At 41.8% G+C, this 16,855-nt stretch overlaps 1 protein-coding gene across 4 annotated transcripts in view; it reads right to left on the bottom strand.

The window, feature by feature from the left end:
• Positions 1-8,769: 8,769 nt before the first annotated feature.
• The window catches only part of nhsb (Nance-Horan syndrome b (congenital cataracts and dental anomalies)), a 78,002-nt gene continuing 69,916 nt past the window's right edge, over positions 8,770-16,855 (bottom strand). For 2 of the 4 annotated variants that reach the window (XM_038283244.1, XM_038283247.1), the window contains exons 5-13: positions 16,604-16,648; positions 16,458-16,508; positions 16,221-16,283; positions 15,910-16,102; positions 14,095-14,229; positions 13,780-13,932; positions 10,346-13,534; positions 9,715-9,838; positions 8,770-9,573 (exon numbers count right to left, since the gene is read on the bottom strand). In XM_038283244.1, coding sequence (XP_038139172.1) covers positions 8,940-9,573; positions 9,715-9,838; positions 10,346-13,534; positions 13,780-13,932; positions 14,095-14,229; positions 15,910-16,102; positions 16,221-16,283; positions 16,458-16,508; positions 16,604-16,648 — 4,587 coding nt within the window. In that variant the 3' untranslated portion in view covers positions 8,770-8,939. The remainder of the gene's footprint in view (positions 9,574-9,714; positions 9,839-10,345; positions 13,535-13,779; positions 13,933-14,094; positions 14,230-15,909; positions 16,103-16,220; positions 16,284-16,457; positions 16,509-16,603; positions 16,649-16,855) is intronic. The other 2 variants (XM_038283245.1, XM_038283246.1) reach the window with 2 other exon arrangements.

Raw genomic sequence — 16,855 nt, 5'->3', positions numbered from 1 at the left:
GAGCTTCACAGGAGGAAAAAACAGGAAACCTGGAAGCAGAGACAAAAAGGTTAGAATCCAGGTTGGACTCAAAGGTAACTTGGTTCACTAGGGATCCACGGCTTAAGTGCTAACCAACTGATTAAGACACTGCGGCGTCGAGGCAAGGTCTGAAGGCAGCTTAAGTAGTCCAGGTCCTCCAGATGATATCATCAGCTGCAGGTGTGCAGAGCAGCTCAGCAGGGAGGATCCAGGGCGGACTCTGCTGGAGAAAAGATGTATTTCTCCAGCTCCCAACAGTACCCCCCCCTCAACGACCGCCCCTTGGCGGTGCGGAAGAGGTAGACGGGAGGGAACGCTCATACTCCTCGATGAGAGAAGGGTCGAGGATGTATGAACCAGGAACCCATTGTCGGTCCTCCGGACCGTAGCCCTCCCAGTCGACGAGGTACTGCCAACCGCGACCTCGCCAACGGGAGTCCACGATCCGGCGAACGGTGAAGGCCGGATGTCCATCGACTTCCAGGGCGGGTGGAGGGGAGTCGGATGGAGGGCAAATGGGACTAGAGATGACTGGTTTTACCTGAGAGACGTGGAACGTAGGGTGAATCCTGAGTGTCGGGGGAAGTTGAAGACGGACGGCGGAGGGGTTGATGACTCGAGTGATCTTGTATGGGCCGATGAATCCCGGGGAGGGGGATGTCCCGGCTGGACAGCCAGACCTCCTGGCCGACCTTGTACTCGGGGGCTGGACGTCTCTTGGGGTCTATGAACCTCTTAGAGGACTCAGAGGAACGGTTGAGTGCTTGGATGGTCTCTCTCCAAACACGCTGGCAACGACGGATGTGGTGATTGACAGTCTTCACCGATATCTCTCTCTCGTCTGCAGGGAAGAGAGGTGGTTGGTAGCCGAGGCTAACTTGGAAGGGAGACTGACCGGTAGATGCAGACTTGAGTGAGTTATGGGCGTATTCTATCCAGGTGAGATATTGACTCCAATCGGTGGGATTATTGGAGGTGAGACAGCGGAGGGTGGATTCGAGGTGTTGGTTCATCCTCTCAGTTTGACCATTTGACTGGGGATGATAGCCAGAAGTTAGTGACACTTTACAATTTAGAGCAGAACAGAAAGCCTTCCAAACCTGTGAGACAAATTGGGGACCACGATCTGAGAGGATGTCCTGGGGAATACCATGGAGGCGAAAGACGTGCTTGATCAGCAACTGGGCGGTTTGATAGGCCGTAGGAAGCTTTCTGAGAGGGATCAGATGACAAGATTTGGAGAAACGATCTACGATGGTTAAAATAGTTGACATACCTCGAGACTCTGGGAGACCAGTGACGAAATCGATGGCAATATGGGACCAAGGACGTGAGGGCACAGGGAGCGGTTGCAGCAAGCCGGAGGGTGGCTGATGAGAGGCTTTGTTCCGTGCACAGGTGGAGCAGGCTGATACATATTCCTTTACATCTCGATGCAAAGTTGGCCACCAAAACCGTCTTGAGATCAGTGAAACTGTTCGGCTCACTCCCGGATGAGCAGAGAATCTTGCCGAGTGCATCCAATGAATGAGACGAGACCTAACAGACGAGGGAACATAGGTACGGTAAGGTGGTCCATTACCTGGATCAGGTTCTGTGGCCAGGACAGCGTTGATTAAATCTGTTATCTCCCAAGTGACCATTCCAACGTTACATGAGGCAGGGAGGACAGGTTGGGGTGACTCAGGTTGATCCACAGCGTAGAGACGAGAGAGAGAATCGGGCTTGGTGTTCTTAGATCCAGGTCTGTAGGAGATAATGAGATTAAAACGTGAAAAGAAGAGAGACCACCTTGACTGTCGAGGAGTAGCTTGTTTAGTGGACTGGATGTAGGCGAGATTCTTGTGGTCAGTCCACACCAGGACTGGATGCTCTGCTCCTTCGAGCCAGTGTCTCCACTCTTCCAAAGCCAACTTAATGGCCAAAAGTTCTCGGTCCCCAACGTCGTAGTTGTGTTCTGTGGGAGAGCGTTTACGGGAAAAGAAGGCACAGGGATGGATTCGTTGATCAGAGTCGAGTTTCTGAGACAAAACTGCCCCTACACCGGAGTCAGAAGCATCAACCTCGAGGATAAATTGCTTAGATGGATCAGGTTGGATTAGGACTGGAGCTCTGGAAAACAAGGTTTTGAGTTTGTCAAAAGCTGCTTGTGCCTCGGGGGACCATCGAAAAACTCTCTTGGAAGAAGTTAATGCAGTTGATGGGAGGGCGGTTTGGCTGTAATTTCTGATGAACCTCCGGTAGAAATTAGCGAAGCCCAAAAATCTTTGTAGCTGCTTACGGCTTTCTGGAACGGGCCATTCTAAAACAGCTTTTATCTTCTCTTCAGAAGGCTTAACCTGCCCGCCCTCGAGCTCAAACCCTAAAAAGGTAACTGAAGATTGGTGAAACTCACATTTTTCAGCCTTTACAAAAAGTTTATTCTCTAGAAGTCTCTGAAGAACCAGGCAGACATGTCTCTTATGTTCAGATAGATTCTTGGAGTAGATCAGGATATCATCAATGTATACGAATACAAACACATTGAGAAAGTCTCTGAGGACGTCGTTCACTAGGGCCTGAAAAAATGCGGGGGCATTTGTTAAGCCGAAAGGCATGACCAAATACTCGAACTGGCCCAAAGGAGTCTTAAATGCCGTTTTCCATTCATCTCCTTCACGTATCCTAAGGAGATGATAGGCATTTCTTAAATCGAGCTTTGTGAAAACGGTGGCTCCTTGTACAGGCTCAAAGGCTGAGGCGAGAAGAGGATATTTGTTTTTGATAGTGATTTGGTTCAGGCCTCTATAATCTATACAGGGTCTCAAAGAACCATCCTTTTTTCCAACAAAGAAAAATCCTGCGCCCAACGGGGATGAAGAAGGGCGAATTATTCCTGCAGCTAGCGACTCGTTAATGTATTTTTCCATTGTTTCACGTTCTGGTTTGGAAATGTTATAAAGTCTACTGCTGGGTAACGGAGCACCGGGTAATAACTCAATGGCACAGTCGTATGGTCTGTGTGGTGGAAGGGACGAAGCACTGACCTTACTGAAAACAGGAGCCAAATCATGGTAATCAGGGGGTACCAGAGTAAGGTCAGGGACGTCCATCTCCCCCCCACCTCTAGGGGACCCCACAGCGGGAGCTGCAGAACGGAGGCAGGTCTCGTGACACAATGTGGACCAGGACTCCACATGACGATCGGCCCAATTAATATGGGGATTATGCTTCTCCAGCCATTCATAACCCAGTACCAGTGGGGAACATGCGGATGAAAAAACAAATAAGGTTATGGACTCTCGATGGTTACCTGAGATTAGAAGTTCAAGGGGTTGAGTTTGGTGGGTGACTTGATGAAGTTTTTTCCCATCAATCGCAGAGACTCTGAGAGGCTGGGTTAAAGGAACCGTAGCAATTTGGAGCTGTTGGACGAGATCAGAGTCTATTAAATTACGTTCACATCCAGAATCAATGAAGGCTGAAAGAGAGAGGCTCTGGTCGAGGAAAAACAACGTGGGAGGAAGCAAAAGACGAGGAGGTTTTTCATTTTCTTCATGGCCCGTCAGACTCCTCAAAACCTCTGACGGGCCCCGGCTTTTGATTTTTCTGGACAGGAAGCAATGAAGTGTCCACTCTCACCACAATAAATGCAAAGTCTGCCCAAAATTCTCCTTTGCCTTTCCTCAGGAGACAACCTTGTGTGTCCAACCTGCATCGGCTCCATTTCAGTTTCTCCAGGATGAGTAGCCTGAACAGGCAAAGGGAGAGGCTGGCTCTTAGGCTTTGGTCTGGATAACTGTTCTGTGGGGGCAGAAACAACAGTCACGTTATTAGAGGCGGGGGCAGAGGAAAATAACGCCAAACTCTTATGTTTGCGGCTGTTTCTGGCCCGAATCCGGTTGTCCAGTTTTATAGTTAATTGGATTAGTTCTTCGAGTGTAGCCGGTTCATCGCGGGTAGCCAACTCATCCTTAATATTTTCGTTTAATGCTTCGAAATAAGCACTCTTTAAAGCACCCTGGTTCCATCCGGAAGCAGCTGCTTTAACCCGGAAATTTATAGAAAATTCGGCCACAGAAGAATTTCCCTGTTTTAAATGAAGCAGGGCTCGAGAATCAGGGGTTTGGTCAGTATCTTGGTTGAATACCTGGGAAAATTCAGAAACGAAATCTGAATAGTGACAGCTTAAGCTTTCATCTGAGGCAAATCTGGCTTGAGCCCAAGCCAGATTGTATGTTTTTGGATGAGTCCACCACCTCTGTTTAAAGTAGGTTTTTCTCTCTTAACATAGATGGCTTCCTTCACGCCCCTCTCAAACCACATATTTTCTTTATCCAGAATATGGACATTCTAGTCCTCAAAAGAATGTCCTTTGTCCACAATATGTAGGTGTACTGCGGAGTCTTGTCCAGAGGAGGCCGCTCTTCTGTGTTGGGCCATGCATCTGTGGAGAGGTTGTTTGGTTTCTCTAATATAAAGATCAGAGCATTCCTCGCTGCACTGATCAGCATATACCACTCCGCTCATATTCGGTCTGGGGGTTTTATCTTTAGGATGCACTAGCCTCTGTTTAGGGGTTTGGTTTGGCTTGAAATGTACTGCGATCATGTGTTTGGAGAAAATCCTCTTGAGCTTTTCAGACACTCCAGTAACATAGGGGATTGTGATGTTTTTGCGTTTCATTTTCTAATCGCTGTCTTCTGTTGCGTGTCTTTTGGATTTCCTTGCTGATTTGACAAAAGCCCAGTTTGGATATCCACAGTTTTGGAGAGCATATTTGATGTGTTTCTGCTCTTTGTGCTTCCCATCTGTTTTAGTAGGGACATGTTCTGCCCGGTGTTGTAAGGTTCTGATGACTGAGAGTTTGTGTTCCAGTGGGTGGTGTGAGTCAAAAAGAAGATACTGGTCTGTGTGAGTAGGTTTCCTATACACTTCAATGTTTAGGCTTCCATCTCCTTCCATGCTCACCAGACAGTCCAGAAAGGGTAGTTTGTTGTCCTTGACATCCTCTCTCGTGAATTTGATGTTATGGTCAACAGAGTTGATGTGTTTTGTGAAAGCTTCCACTTCCTCTAGCTAGGTTCGTATACAAACAGTGGGAGAATGGCGAGATAACACCACAAACACAAAAAAAATTTGAATGAGGCCCCGTATATATACTGCTAAACATAATCGCCTGAAGCAATGCATGTGAGGATTTAGTAACATTTTAAGAATTCTTAGAATATTTTTATTTATTTCTTAAAAATAGCTCTGTTTACAAACACGAACATGGTAGGCCTACCTAGAGTGTGCTATACCCTGAAATTCACTCTATATTTTGTATGTTTTTATTCTCATGGGCTGAGTGTTGGAAAGCAAAGAGACATGTCGTTCATGCACTGGCGGCCAGTAAAAATTTAATCTATAGCTGGAACTGCAACGGCCATGAAAAAAACGCTTAAAACACTGCCACCTATTGTATATACTCGACTTCTACTTTTTATTTTTTCTTGGGGAGCAAATTGAAACATGATACTTTCTGTTTTAAAGCACGGATATTTGTTGCATGACATTATATTTTAATGCACGTTAATCACTGTAGTAAGCCTTTAAAATGTCAAATAAAACTGAATGTTTTCAGTTTTAAAAATATGTGGAAGGTAAAAGCAGGGTCCTTAAAATAATATAAAATGAAGAAGAAAAAAAGGGTTTTTAATCTTTTATTGATTTATTTTACAAAAGAAAGAATCTCCAATGATTTTTTTTCCTTCAAAAACATATTTACAGATTTATACAAAAATACAAAAGAGATTGAAATCTGTTAAGTCCTAGCTAGGTTGAAACATGGAACTACATTGAAACAGTTTTCTTTTTAATCATTGCCTATATTTTTATGTTCAGATATTTTTTGTGATATTCGATACTGTACACAGTAAAAGAAAAATATTGTGTGAATCATATTTTTATACTTTAGGGAAGAGCACATCTGCAAGCAGACCAAAGTTGCGAATAAACTATATATTAAGTTTTAGATTTTTTCCAAATGCTTGTGATTCCGATATTACAGGGTAAGAACCTGCAAGGATGCATCAACATCTATTTTGCTAACCAATTTTTTTCAATAAATCTTCCATTCACTGCTTTTCAGAGAAAAAAAAAAATATTCATAAAATATTCCCATAGTACCAGTATGAGGTACAGTATGGAAAATCTTTCTAAAAAATGTTAAAATATGTTACAGTATTTTGAATTCATAATGTTCAATATTAATATTTGTTGAGTAGAAAAACAAATCAGCTATCAGTCAAACATAGACAATGAATTCAGGTGAGGTCAACCAGGCTTTTATAGTGTTTGCTTTTGACATTTCCTTTTTCCATTTCCATGTTTTTATTTATTCCACATGTAATCCAAAACTGCTCCAGATGAACACTTTTATCTGTTTCCCCAGGAAAACATTTCTTTCACTTCCACAGCTCCAGAGTGACAGGGTCCTAGCACCAAAGCTGTCCAAATTCACTCTCCAGATAGATCCTATATCATTTTTAACACACTCTTAAATGCATGATTGTCCAGTGAGGAGATATACAGTACATGATAAACCCCTGTGTGTGAGCACAACTATACAGAACAGAATTAGCCAGACAGTTTGTACATCTATAAAACACACTATTCAACTTGACATTTAAACAGAAAATACTCAAATATTTTTCTCTTGGAGAAATCCTGCCGATAAAAATGATGAATAGGTGCTGTACTTTTCTCCCCCCCCCCCCCCCCCCCATTTATTTATTGCATGCGATTAAAAAACACAACAAATACGACAGTGGACAGGAACAAGTGCGCTTCCAAAATTTGATGAATGTAAAATTCTTGTCAGTTCACAGCTTTTTAGACTCTCCATCTTACACAGTGTCATTTCTGCATTAGAGATTCGCTGAGTTTCAGTTATCTATCTATCTATCTATCTATCTATCTATCTATCTATCTATCTATCTATCTATCTATCTATCTATCTATCTATCTATCTATCTATCTATCTATCTATCTATCTATCTATCTATCTATCTATCTATCTATCTATCTATCTATCTATCTATCTATCTATCTATCTATCTATCTATCTAAATAGATATGCTTTCTGAGGTATTCACAGAATACAGTGAATGGTTTCAAATGAAGCATGGTATCTAAACATAAGAAGTATGTGTTGCGTTTGTTCTAGCAAGCAGGTGAGAGATCAAGGTTTCCATTAGTGAAAGATATATATTTGAAGGACATATCTTTTATCCTCGCTGCAATAATAAGTTATGAACCATCATTGTTATATTTGACTTCTGTCCTTTACCGTCTTCTTTCTCTGTCTGACATTATTTGAAATGTGAGGTTTGAATTGTAATTCCGGCCACTTGTGTTGAGCGTTCACCGGTCTAATGCTACTGGGTCAGTGCAAATGAAGGAGAGGCAACAAGGAGAGGCGAACAGTACACTGCTAAAATAAATAAATAAATAAACTAATGTGTAATGTCAGTGAGTCCTGTTCTTTGCTACACGTGGATCATTCCCCATAAAATTTATCTTTATTTCAATATAGATAAGACCTTTTCTATTCAGTACAAATATACATGGATTTAATTATAACATATGTCTTTTTTTTTCTTCTACTCTCGTGAATCACGAAGTGCAAAATGAGGTTGGATCTGTGAAACCACACCAAGATAACCTGTAGTCCAACAGATTGAAGTTCTTCTAAAGCATTTTCACCATCTGCATTCACTTTTAAATCGGCTATGAAATGCACCTTTGCTGCTGTCCGCAGTACAACTTTTTGTTAGCGGCTGGAACGAGCAAGAAATGTTAAGGTCAGCTTTTAATAAATGTGTGGTTTAAACCTATTAAATCTTGACACAGCTTCATGTAAATGTATACCTCCTGGGGCTTTTAAGCACCCTGCCACAACCACCTCTGTAGGAGAAAGGCCACTGTGCGATTGTCCAAAGTTAGCCTGTATGATAGACAAGTAGTTGCAAGCCCTTGCTCCTTCTGTTTTAAACACTCAAAGGAAAATCTGTTTTGATTAATGTGGCTGAATTGAAACTAAAATGTTTAGCAGTGACATAATCATTGCTCCTACATTGCAAAAGAAGTACAACAATGCAAAAAGAAACTAGGATCCAGGGGTTCTTTCCACATAGGTCATGCAACAAGTTGAAATCTTACCACCATGTTTTTAGGCGAAGTTTTACAAAAATACATGCATCGTGTTAGTATTTGGATATCATTTTAGTCAACAAATATAAGATTGGCTCTTTGTTATTATATTTTATGGCAGGTCTGCAGATGTCAATAAAATAAAAAAATGTGGTGCTCATTTGAGACTTGCCAGCAACTTCCACATCAAATACACTTTACTTGTTGGCAGGAATGCTGAGTAAAGACTCACAGAAGTCTGGCTGATGCAGTTGGCACCATAGGTTAAAAGAATATAAAATGTGAAAAGAATTTTTTATATGAAGTAATAAATTAGTCCCCAAGTGATACATGTGCACCCGTGCTATTAAAAGCACAAAAAGTAGAAATGTTAGTAAAGATTGCATGTGCCTGTACAGGCACACACACTTTCTCACAATATTATTTCATATAATTTCCCAAACATTTCAGACATTTTTTTTATGTTTTCTTAAAAAAACAGTCTTCAATTAAAATATTTTTTACACTTTTAAAGAATTGGATTATTCTTTACTAAATAAAGTATTTAGATATATTCTCAGGATTTCATTTATGATTCTTTCTCGCAACAGTCTGCCACTTTTAAACAGTTTGCTTTTAGCTGTGTGCATATCAGCAACAGTCAGGTTTCAAACGCTGCAGGAGTCCCCCTACTGCTGAAAAAGAGTAGTGGGGGTATTTAAAATCCAGAAAACACAACAGGCAAAAGTTCTTATTAGGTCATTTTATGATGATCTATCATCATGAGGGCTCCCATCTGAGTTTTCTGTCTCCCCTTCAGAAATGGCTTGCATGGGCGCTGTGTAGAGGCGACTTCGTGTACTGTAGCGGCTGCTGTTAGCAACCGGGGGGATCCGGGAACGTCCCTGACGAGATGCAGCCGACATAGGAAGGGTTTTAGGAGTGAAACTCTCTGAGATGGCCCGAGGAAAAATTCCTGGTATCTGGATTGGGTCCAGACCAGAGACTGGAGGCTCCTGTGACATAGAAGATTGCTCCTCTGGCTGTCTAAAAGGACCTTCCTGAAGGGACTCCCCTGGTGTTTTGGGGGTAATGGGACTCTTCAGAATCTCTGTTGCTGACATGCGATAACTAGAATCAGACCTGCTACCTTTCTTTAGCAAAAGAAGTTTAAACTCCTCATTTGACGTGCTTGATTTTTTAGCACTGCGATAGATGGGGACAGGGCCTCTTTGTGACCCAACAGCATTGGCTAAAGTAACTGGAAAGTTCAGAGGTGGTGCTGGAGGGATAACACCACTGGAAACATTACTGGGAGTTATAGCTGCAGCAGGGCAAAGACGAGACTTCACGTTTATGTCTCCTGAATCTTTACGGCCCAGAACCTTCCTCTTGGATCTGGATGAAGGGATCATAAAATAATACAAAGTTATATTTACAGAGCGAATAAGCAAACAGTAAAAACAGTCAAAACTCACACTGCAGCAGATGCAGTTAAGAGACGTGTAAGCAAGACACTGACTGCACAATTTACAATACCTGTGTATCATGGCAAATAGGTCTTCCGTTGTACGACTCTTGTTAGGGGATGTGATAATAATATCGTCATCCACTTTGGTGTCCTCCGTCAGGGGAGAAAGTGAGTTGTCACTGGGTGTGGAATCTGTGGAAAACAACACTCCTGTAATTGTTTAAATCTAGTTCTCTGAGACATTATTACACTTATGAAATGAAATGCCTCTAAACCCTTGGAATACCTAATCCTAATTTACTTATTATGCGAAATTTTTTATATATTTTTTTTTACATATCTTTAAAAAAAAAGAATTTCCAGTTGATGTTTAAATGGGATTTTCGAGATCTGCTGCATATTAAAATAATCTTTTCCTCTAGAAGAACAATGTTTGCGAATACAAAGTACAAAAAAAAAAAAATCACAGAAAAAAATTGAAGATCATATGTCTAATAAGAGCATGTCTAATAAGAGCACTATTTTTTTTTTTACAAAGGATGAGAAGATATAGTTATAGATCTGGTTACACCATAATATTTAGCATTTTTTTCAAACCATTACAGACTCGAGGCCAGCCTAGTGCATCTTTTATGCTGAGACTTCCTCTGCAATGAGCAGTACACAAACAAATCAGTTTGATGGAGTTTAATAGCTTACCTTTGCTAAAGTAATCCTCAGTATCAGGAGTGGTGGAGTCATCTTTGCTTTCCTGGAGTTGGTGCTGATGGGCACTTCGGGTAGCACCTGATTTTATTTCCTTCTCCTCTTTCTGCATTTCTTGTCCTTTTCTGGCATCGCTGATTGGGTAAGGATGCGATGTCTCGGTTGTGTTACCAGGCACTTTAACAGGACTAGCCCATGGCCCTGAGTTTAGATGGGATCCTCCAGCAAATTCATATGCTGGGGGAGGAGGGTGGTCTGATCGAATTCCTCCTTTGGAACATGCAGCCCTGTGTAGTTCTTTCACCTGCTCTTCCTCCTCATCTTCCTCCTCTTCATCATCTTCATCATCATCCTGGGAGAAAGAGCGCTCCCCCAAAACTCTAAACTCTGAACGAGCATTTGCTGAGTGGGTGAGCCCTCTGAATTCTGCGTGTGAGTGAATATGTGTGTGAAGATCAACAGGGGAAGGGTGTGGAGCACGTGGAACTGGCCTATGCAGGGGTGAACTGTCTTCAGAGAGGTCTGATGAAGGGTCCATCCTTGTTCTGAAGGCAGTCATAGCCCAAAATGTTCCTGGCCCATAACGATCCTGCCTTAGAAGCAGACTTTCATAGGATGGAGGTCCATCAGGATGGCGACCAGGTGGAGGCGGCTGTGGGCGTTCAGGAGAGGAGATATGGTCATGACATGGGGGTCTTGGAGGTGGCCTTCGAGGAGGAAGTGGCCTGGTATTAACAGGTGGAGGAGCTAGAGTAGAGCCACTGGGAGGACATTTTGGCCTTGTTACAGTCTCAGCTCCATTTGCTGTGTCCTGGTATGTTATGGAAGTACTCTGTGGCTCAGCAAATTGGCTTACTGGATGAAGCTGCACGGAACGAATTGTAGATGGAGTTACTGGTAAAACATTTGAGCTTGGGTTTGATAAAGCAGAGCTTGAACTTGTTGGTGGGTTGGTATTAGTTACTTCAGGGACTGATGTTTTTGGTCCACCAGATAAGACATTTGCAACTCTGTGTTTGCTATGGTGTAAGGTGTGCATGTGGTATGCTCGGTGAGATAATGTGTGTCTCACATAGCCTCCATGTAGAACATTCAGATCAAGTTGTGAGGGTGGAGGTGGAAAGTCTGGATCTCTCTTATTACAAAATGAAATGGAAGCTCCATCTCTAGGAAATTGTTGTAAGGAAGAGAGAGATGACTTCCTTTCTGGCACTTTAGGCTTTCTCTTGCCAGCTGAAGGGGACAGTGGTCCTGGGAAGAATGCTGCTGATGATGAGGGTAAAGTTGATGTTGGGGTTTCAGACTGACTGGAATAACCGCTTGATGGTGAAGCTAGGCTAGCCAATTTTTCAGGTGACCCAAGCTTATAGTCCCCAGAGGGGAGAGATGGGCTGCTTTGCTTGGATTCAAGAGTCTGGGCAACAGCCTGGGGAGGTGTCTCTGTGGAAGAGGAAGAGCTGTCTGGTGACTTCATACAATCCATAATGGTGGTGCCTGTGGCTGTGCTTGAGTTCGACATTGATGCGTACTCTCCATTGTTAGACTTTAGATCACTGTTGTGAAGCCACAGGTCTGCATAGTCAGATTGCACAGCACCCTCATCCTTAAATGAATGTGTATCTGCAGAGCTGAAGGACATTGGCTCTACTACGTCCATGGCTCCCTCCAGTCCCATGCCCCAAGTTCCCAAAGACTCAGAAACTAGACAAGATGACTGTAATGGTTCTGGAGCTACTCCAATTTCCAGGTCCAGTTCCAACTTCATATCTGTGGAAGACGAGGTAAGTTCTTGCTCATTAACGATCTTTGGTTGATCCTTATCTGTTTGTGTGTCTGTTCCAACATCAACACTAATACTGGCTTCCTTTAGTGAGGAGTTTCGCTTTGGCGGCGGAGGTTTGACTTTTGATTTTTTTAAAGGACGAAACGTTCTCCCTAAAGTTATAGTGCCTGTTTTTAACTCAAGTGATGATTGAGGATAACTGCCGCGGGATAATCGAGTTTCCAAAGTGTTGGACTGATGAGAGTCAGGCCCTAGGTCTGCATAGTTACAGGTGTGTTCTTTGTAAGTTTGATTATATTCCCCAAAGTTTACAGAGGATGAGAAGTAACCCTCTCTATCAGATTGGTAATGAGAGCCAGGCTCTTTTTCAGTATTATTTTTCTGTTTATTAAAACATGTTTGATCATTAAGGCCTTCTTTTGAGCTGTATTCTTGAGGAAATCGGTGGCTGTCACTCAGCTTTTGAGTGTGCTCCAGGTCTTGGTCTGCATCGGTCTGGTCTTGGTCAGGGAGGTACGCCCACTCCCCTTCACTGGCTGTGCTGACCCCTGCATCATCAAGCTGGTCTGTGGCTGATGATGTAAAAGAGCTTGATCTGTGGCCTTGACTCTGGGGCCTGAGGTCAGAGTGGTAGGAAGGATCGAGGGAAAATCCCTCATCGATAGCATTGGCAGCTGTGTTAAGTGATAGCTCTGAATCACAGTGAGAAGAGCCTGTTAGGGGTGGAGATGAAGGTGGGGGGATGGTTTCAGATGTCTGTGAGGGGCACGTGGAGCTGGAGCCACTCCAGTTACCACTTGATGACTGGTGGTCTTCCTTGTGATCCACGTGGCTGCCTAGAACTCCTGTGGTAGACACTGAGTGAATAGGACTACTAAAAGTATCAGAACTGGATGAGATTTCACAGCTACCCATGTCAGCCTTGCGGGGCAAGCGAGAACGACCCCTCTCCATCCAACTGGGCTCTGGACTTCCACCTCCTCCACCCACTCTGTCTCTTTCAGTAGACCTCTGTAGTCTTTTTAGACTTCCAAGTTGCAGTGGCTCAGGGGCTGCCTGATCATCCGTGCTCTCTTCTTCATCCTTCATCATCATCATCTTCATTCTGGGGCTTGGTCCTGATGGAATGAAGTCCTCACCTTCGTAAGGTGACAATTCTTCATCTTCATCATCATCATCATAGTTGTCATCATCGTCTTCATCACTGTCCATCAGACGTCCACCCTCTCTTGGAAGGCTACGTGAACGCAACCGCCCACCATGGCTGGAGGACGGGATGTATGGGAAGTCAGACTGGTCTCCCAGGGATGAAATGTTACCCGTGGAGTGGGACAAAGAGGCAGGGATACCTTGATGGTTACGCTGAGCTCTAATGCGCCTTCGGGAGGGAGCAGCTGTGCCTAAAAGGCAGAATGAAATGAGATAATAACAGGGAGATAATTTAATACTGTCTAAGTTTATAGATATAGGTTGAAAGTGAATGTAAATATGCATTTTTGGTATTCTACCAAAGCAATGGCCATAAACCTTTAAGGGTCAAATCAAACAATTTCCTACTAATTTGTTCAGCTAAGGCATCTGTTTCTAATTTAGTTTTATAAACTGCAGCCTCACTCTCTATAACACCAAATGATCTGAAACATACATGCTATAAGGAAATCATCTGTCTGGCAGCCAGAGTCACGAGTGTGGTGGAGACGCCCACTAATTGAGAGGTCCTCTTGACAAAGAGAAAGCTGATGTGAATTGGCATGGATGATCACTGTGCGCTCTCTTGCCACAGGTGATTCATCTGAGTCTGAAATTAAATAAAATCAAGAATATTGACATTTTTTCAGAATGAGTCTTATTGATCCTAATGTCAACCTATATATATATATATATATATATATATATATATATATATATATATATATATATATATATATATATATATATATATATATCTGCATTAACATACCCATGTCATGTTGTACCCGTTTGGGTATTCCTGTGATAGTCTTTCTCCTTCTCAGCTTCCTCCTTCTCTGAAGAACCGACTGGGAGTGAACTAGTGAGCAACGGGCACTGGCCTCTCTGTCAAACCCGACTCCTGCTTTGACGACAGAGAAGCCAGTAGACATTTAAAATTCTGAAGAGGGTAACATGAGTTGCAACAAAGGAAAATTTGAATCCAGCTATACATTTTCATGTATGACTATGTATCCAGAAGGTTTACTAGAACAGAAAGTATATTTATTGATTTAAATAATTTATGCAATCTCTGGCTATCTACATCTATACGTTAACCTTCATGAGATAACTACTCACCCCAACACAACTGCTTTTATTAGATACTGTATCTCCAGAATTGTTAGTGGGGTGAATGGAAAGACTTGCTTTTAGTCTTGACCACAACACCAATGAAAACTTGTATTACAAGCTAGGCCTGGGCGATAAACTAAATATATATATTGTTACTGTTATTCACTCTGATAACAATTTTCCCATGCCGGTAAAATAAATAAATGTAATTTTGCTGTTTTGCCTGTATGCGCTTATAGCTGGTATTTCCTTTCCCTTTAAGACACCTCAGCATGAATGTAATTACATGACTCCACCAATTCAGTCAGAAGCGTAAACAAAGAGGAGTATTAGCCCAGTGAAGAAGTGTCTAACACAGCTGTAAATGAAATTACATCAGTTAATCCTGTGGAGCCAAGTGAGAGCAGAGATGAAGCTGGGTGTGCAGAGAAGTTGAGAGCGCATTGTCAGAGTTAACGGGGTAGACCGGTTTGAGTGAAGGTGTGCGAGTTTAAACGATGCACATTGTTCTCAATGCACGTTCAGTTTGGTTGCACCAAAATGACGCCATAGATATTGAGCAAAAGTACAGGAAATGCAAAGTTTGTCTGAAAACTATCGGGTTTACCTAAAGTAACACATCCAACCTCCACCACATACAGCACAAACACTCTGTTGAGCTCAAAGGTTTGTAAAAGGCTGCATTATTTTTGTGAAAAAATGTTTGCAAGAGAGGTAACATTTTTCTCCTGTTCAAGGAGACATTGTTGAATGTTTAAACCTGAATGGGTACGAAACTTTAATATTTGATTGAAAGTAACATGTAACATATTGTCCAGCCCTAGTGCAAGCTTAAGAGTGTGGTTCATGCCAGAGTGACCGATGCAATTACACTGCCTGACTTGCAGCAAATGCTGAGTGGGATTTCCTTACTCAGCAGTGTATGACCAAGCCTGACCAAAATGAGGGGGAGCTGACAGGCTGCCTTTGGTGTTTACATTTTTTCAAGCTTTTGTCTGTTTAATAAATAAATTGTTAAACTTCTAACATGTCTTGCTAATTTAAACTTCAACCCTCCATTCAAAGCAAAAAAAAACAAACAATTCTTGGCAGAATCAAATGTTTGGGACTGGCAGAGGAGGTTTTTGCAAGTTTTTGAGCACAGCCTAGATTTTCAACTCCACTGTCAACCCACAAATGCATATTCCTAAGAAATGGTGCAACATTTAAAATTAAATGAATAGGCATATGTTTTATTGTCAAGATGTATTGTAATTAAGAAATACTTGACCAAGCTCCACTTACTTTCAGTGGTGAGTTTAGTTCTATGGTTAAGATCCTATGTGTTTTCAGGTCTTTGTATATTTTTTATTTCCTGCAATTTCCTCTTTTTAAGCATCAGTTTTAAACATTTGCCTAGTTATACATAGATTCCTTAAATGATTTACAGAAGTCTGGATCAGTTTTAATCAAATTTCTCTGTTAAGTTTACCTGTAACATTTATGGGGATAATGCAAGAGGACACAGCTTGAGAATCGCCATTTGCCTTCTGATCTGATGGCGGGATGTTTTCCTTTGAACAGTTTGTTTGTTTATCTTGGGCTGAGGGAGTACTGTGGGTTAAGGCCTTGGCTGTTTGGCCTCCAGTGACCTCAGCCCTTTCTCTTTTCTCTGTCGATGTAGCCTAGAAGACACATATAAAGCATTACATGTGTTGTAGATTTGAGAGACTTAAATGTGGACCTTTTTACATTTTGAGAAGATGAGAAAAAAGATGAAAACAAAACAAATATTCTGGATACCTTTCTATTCCATGGAATGAAGATGCAACCTTCAATAGTGTCAAGTGAGTAAAAGCACTCAAACTATGAACACAAAATACAACAACAAATAAAATTGAATAAAAGCAAAACCATGAGTCACAAAAAAGCTAAAAATAATGTAAGCAAATCAAATTATTTAAGAAAATTAAGAAGTGAAAAATGAATAACATACATTCCTAATCTTTTAAAGTGGATTTATTAAGCATCTTTTTTTACCTTCCTTTCGATTGTTTTCATATCTTCCTTTCTAACAGGTTTCTCTTGTAGCTTAAACAAAAAGAAATAAAATATAAATATCGCCTCTTATTTTGCAAACATTAGAAAAATAGGCAAATAATGACTGTAACAATGACTGCACTTACCTTTCTCTCTGTAGTTTGCATCTCTGTTTCTTTCACACTCCTCTCCTATGGGACATTCAGAATGGATATCAGTGTTAAAAATGGAATACCTAAACTTCACTGATTTAAATAAACCCAATTCTAGTACAACCACACTAAAAGTTACCCACAAAAGGTTTAACCTCAGCTGTTCATTATGAATCACCAATCAGTAACACCAATGAGACAGCATGAAGCCCAATGTTTGTTTCTATTGGTGAAACAGTCCTGTTA

This window comes from Cyprinodon tularosa, unplaced genomic scaffold, assembly GCF_016077235.1.
Source record: "Cyprinodon tularosa strain WSP-4 unplaced genomic scaffold, ASM1607723v1 ctg191, whole genome shotgun sequence".
NCBI classification, from domain to species: domain Eukaryota; kingdom Metazoa; phylum Chordata; class Actinopteri; order Cyprinodontiformes; family Cyprinodontidae; genus Cyprinodon; species Cyprinodon tularosa.
Note: the sequence above shows the minus strand (reverse complement) of the source record. Positions and strands in the feature narration are given on the sequence as shown.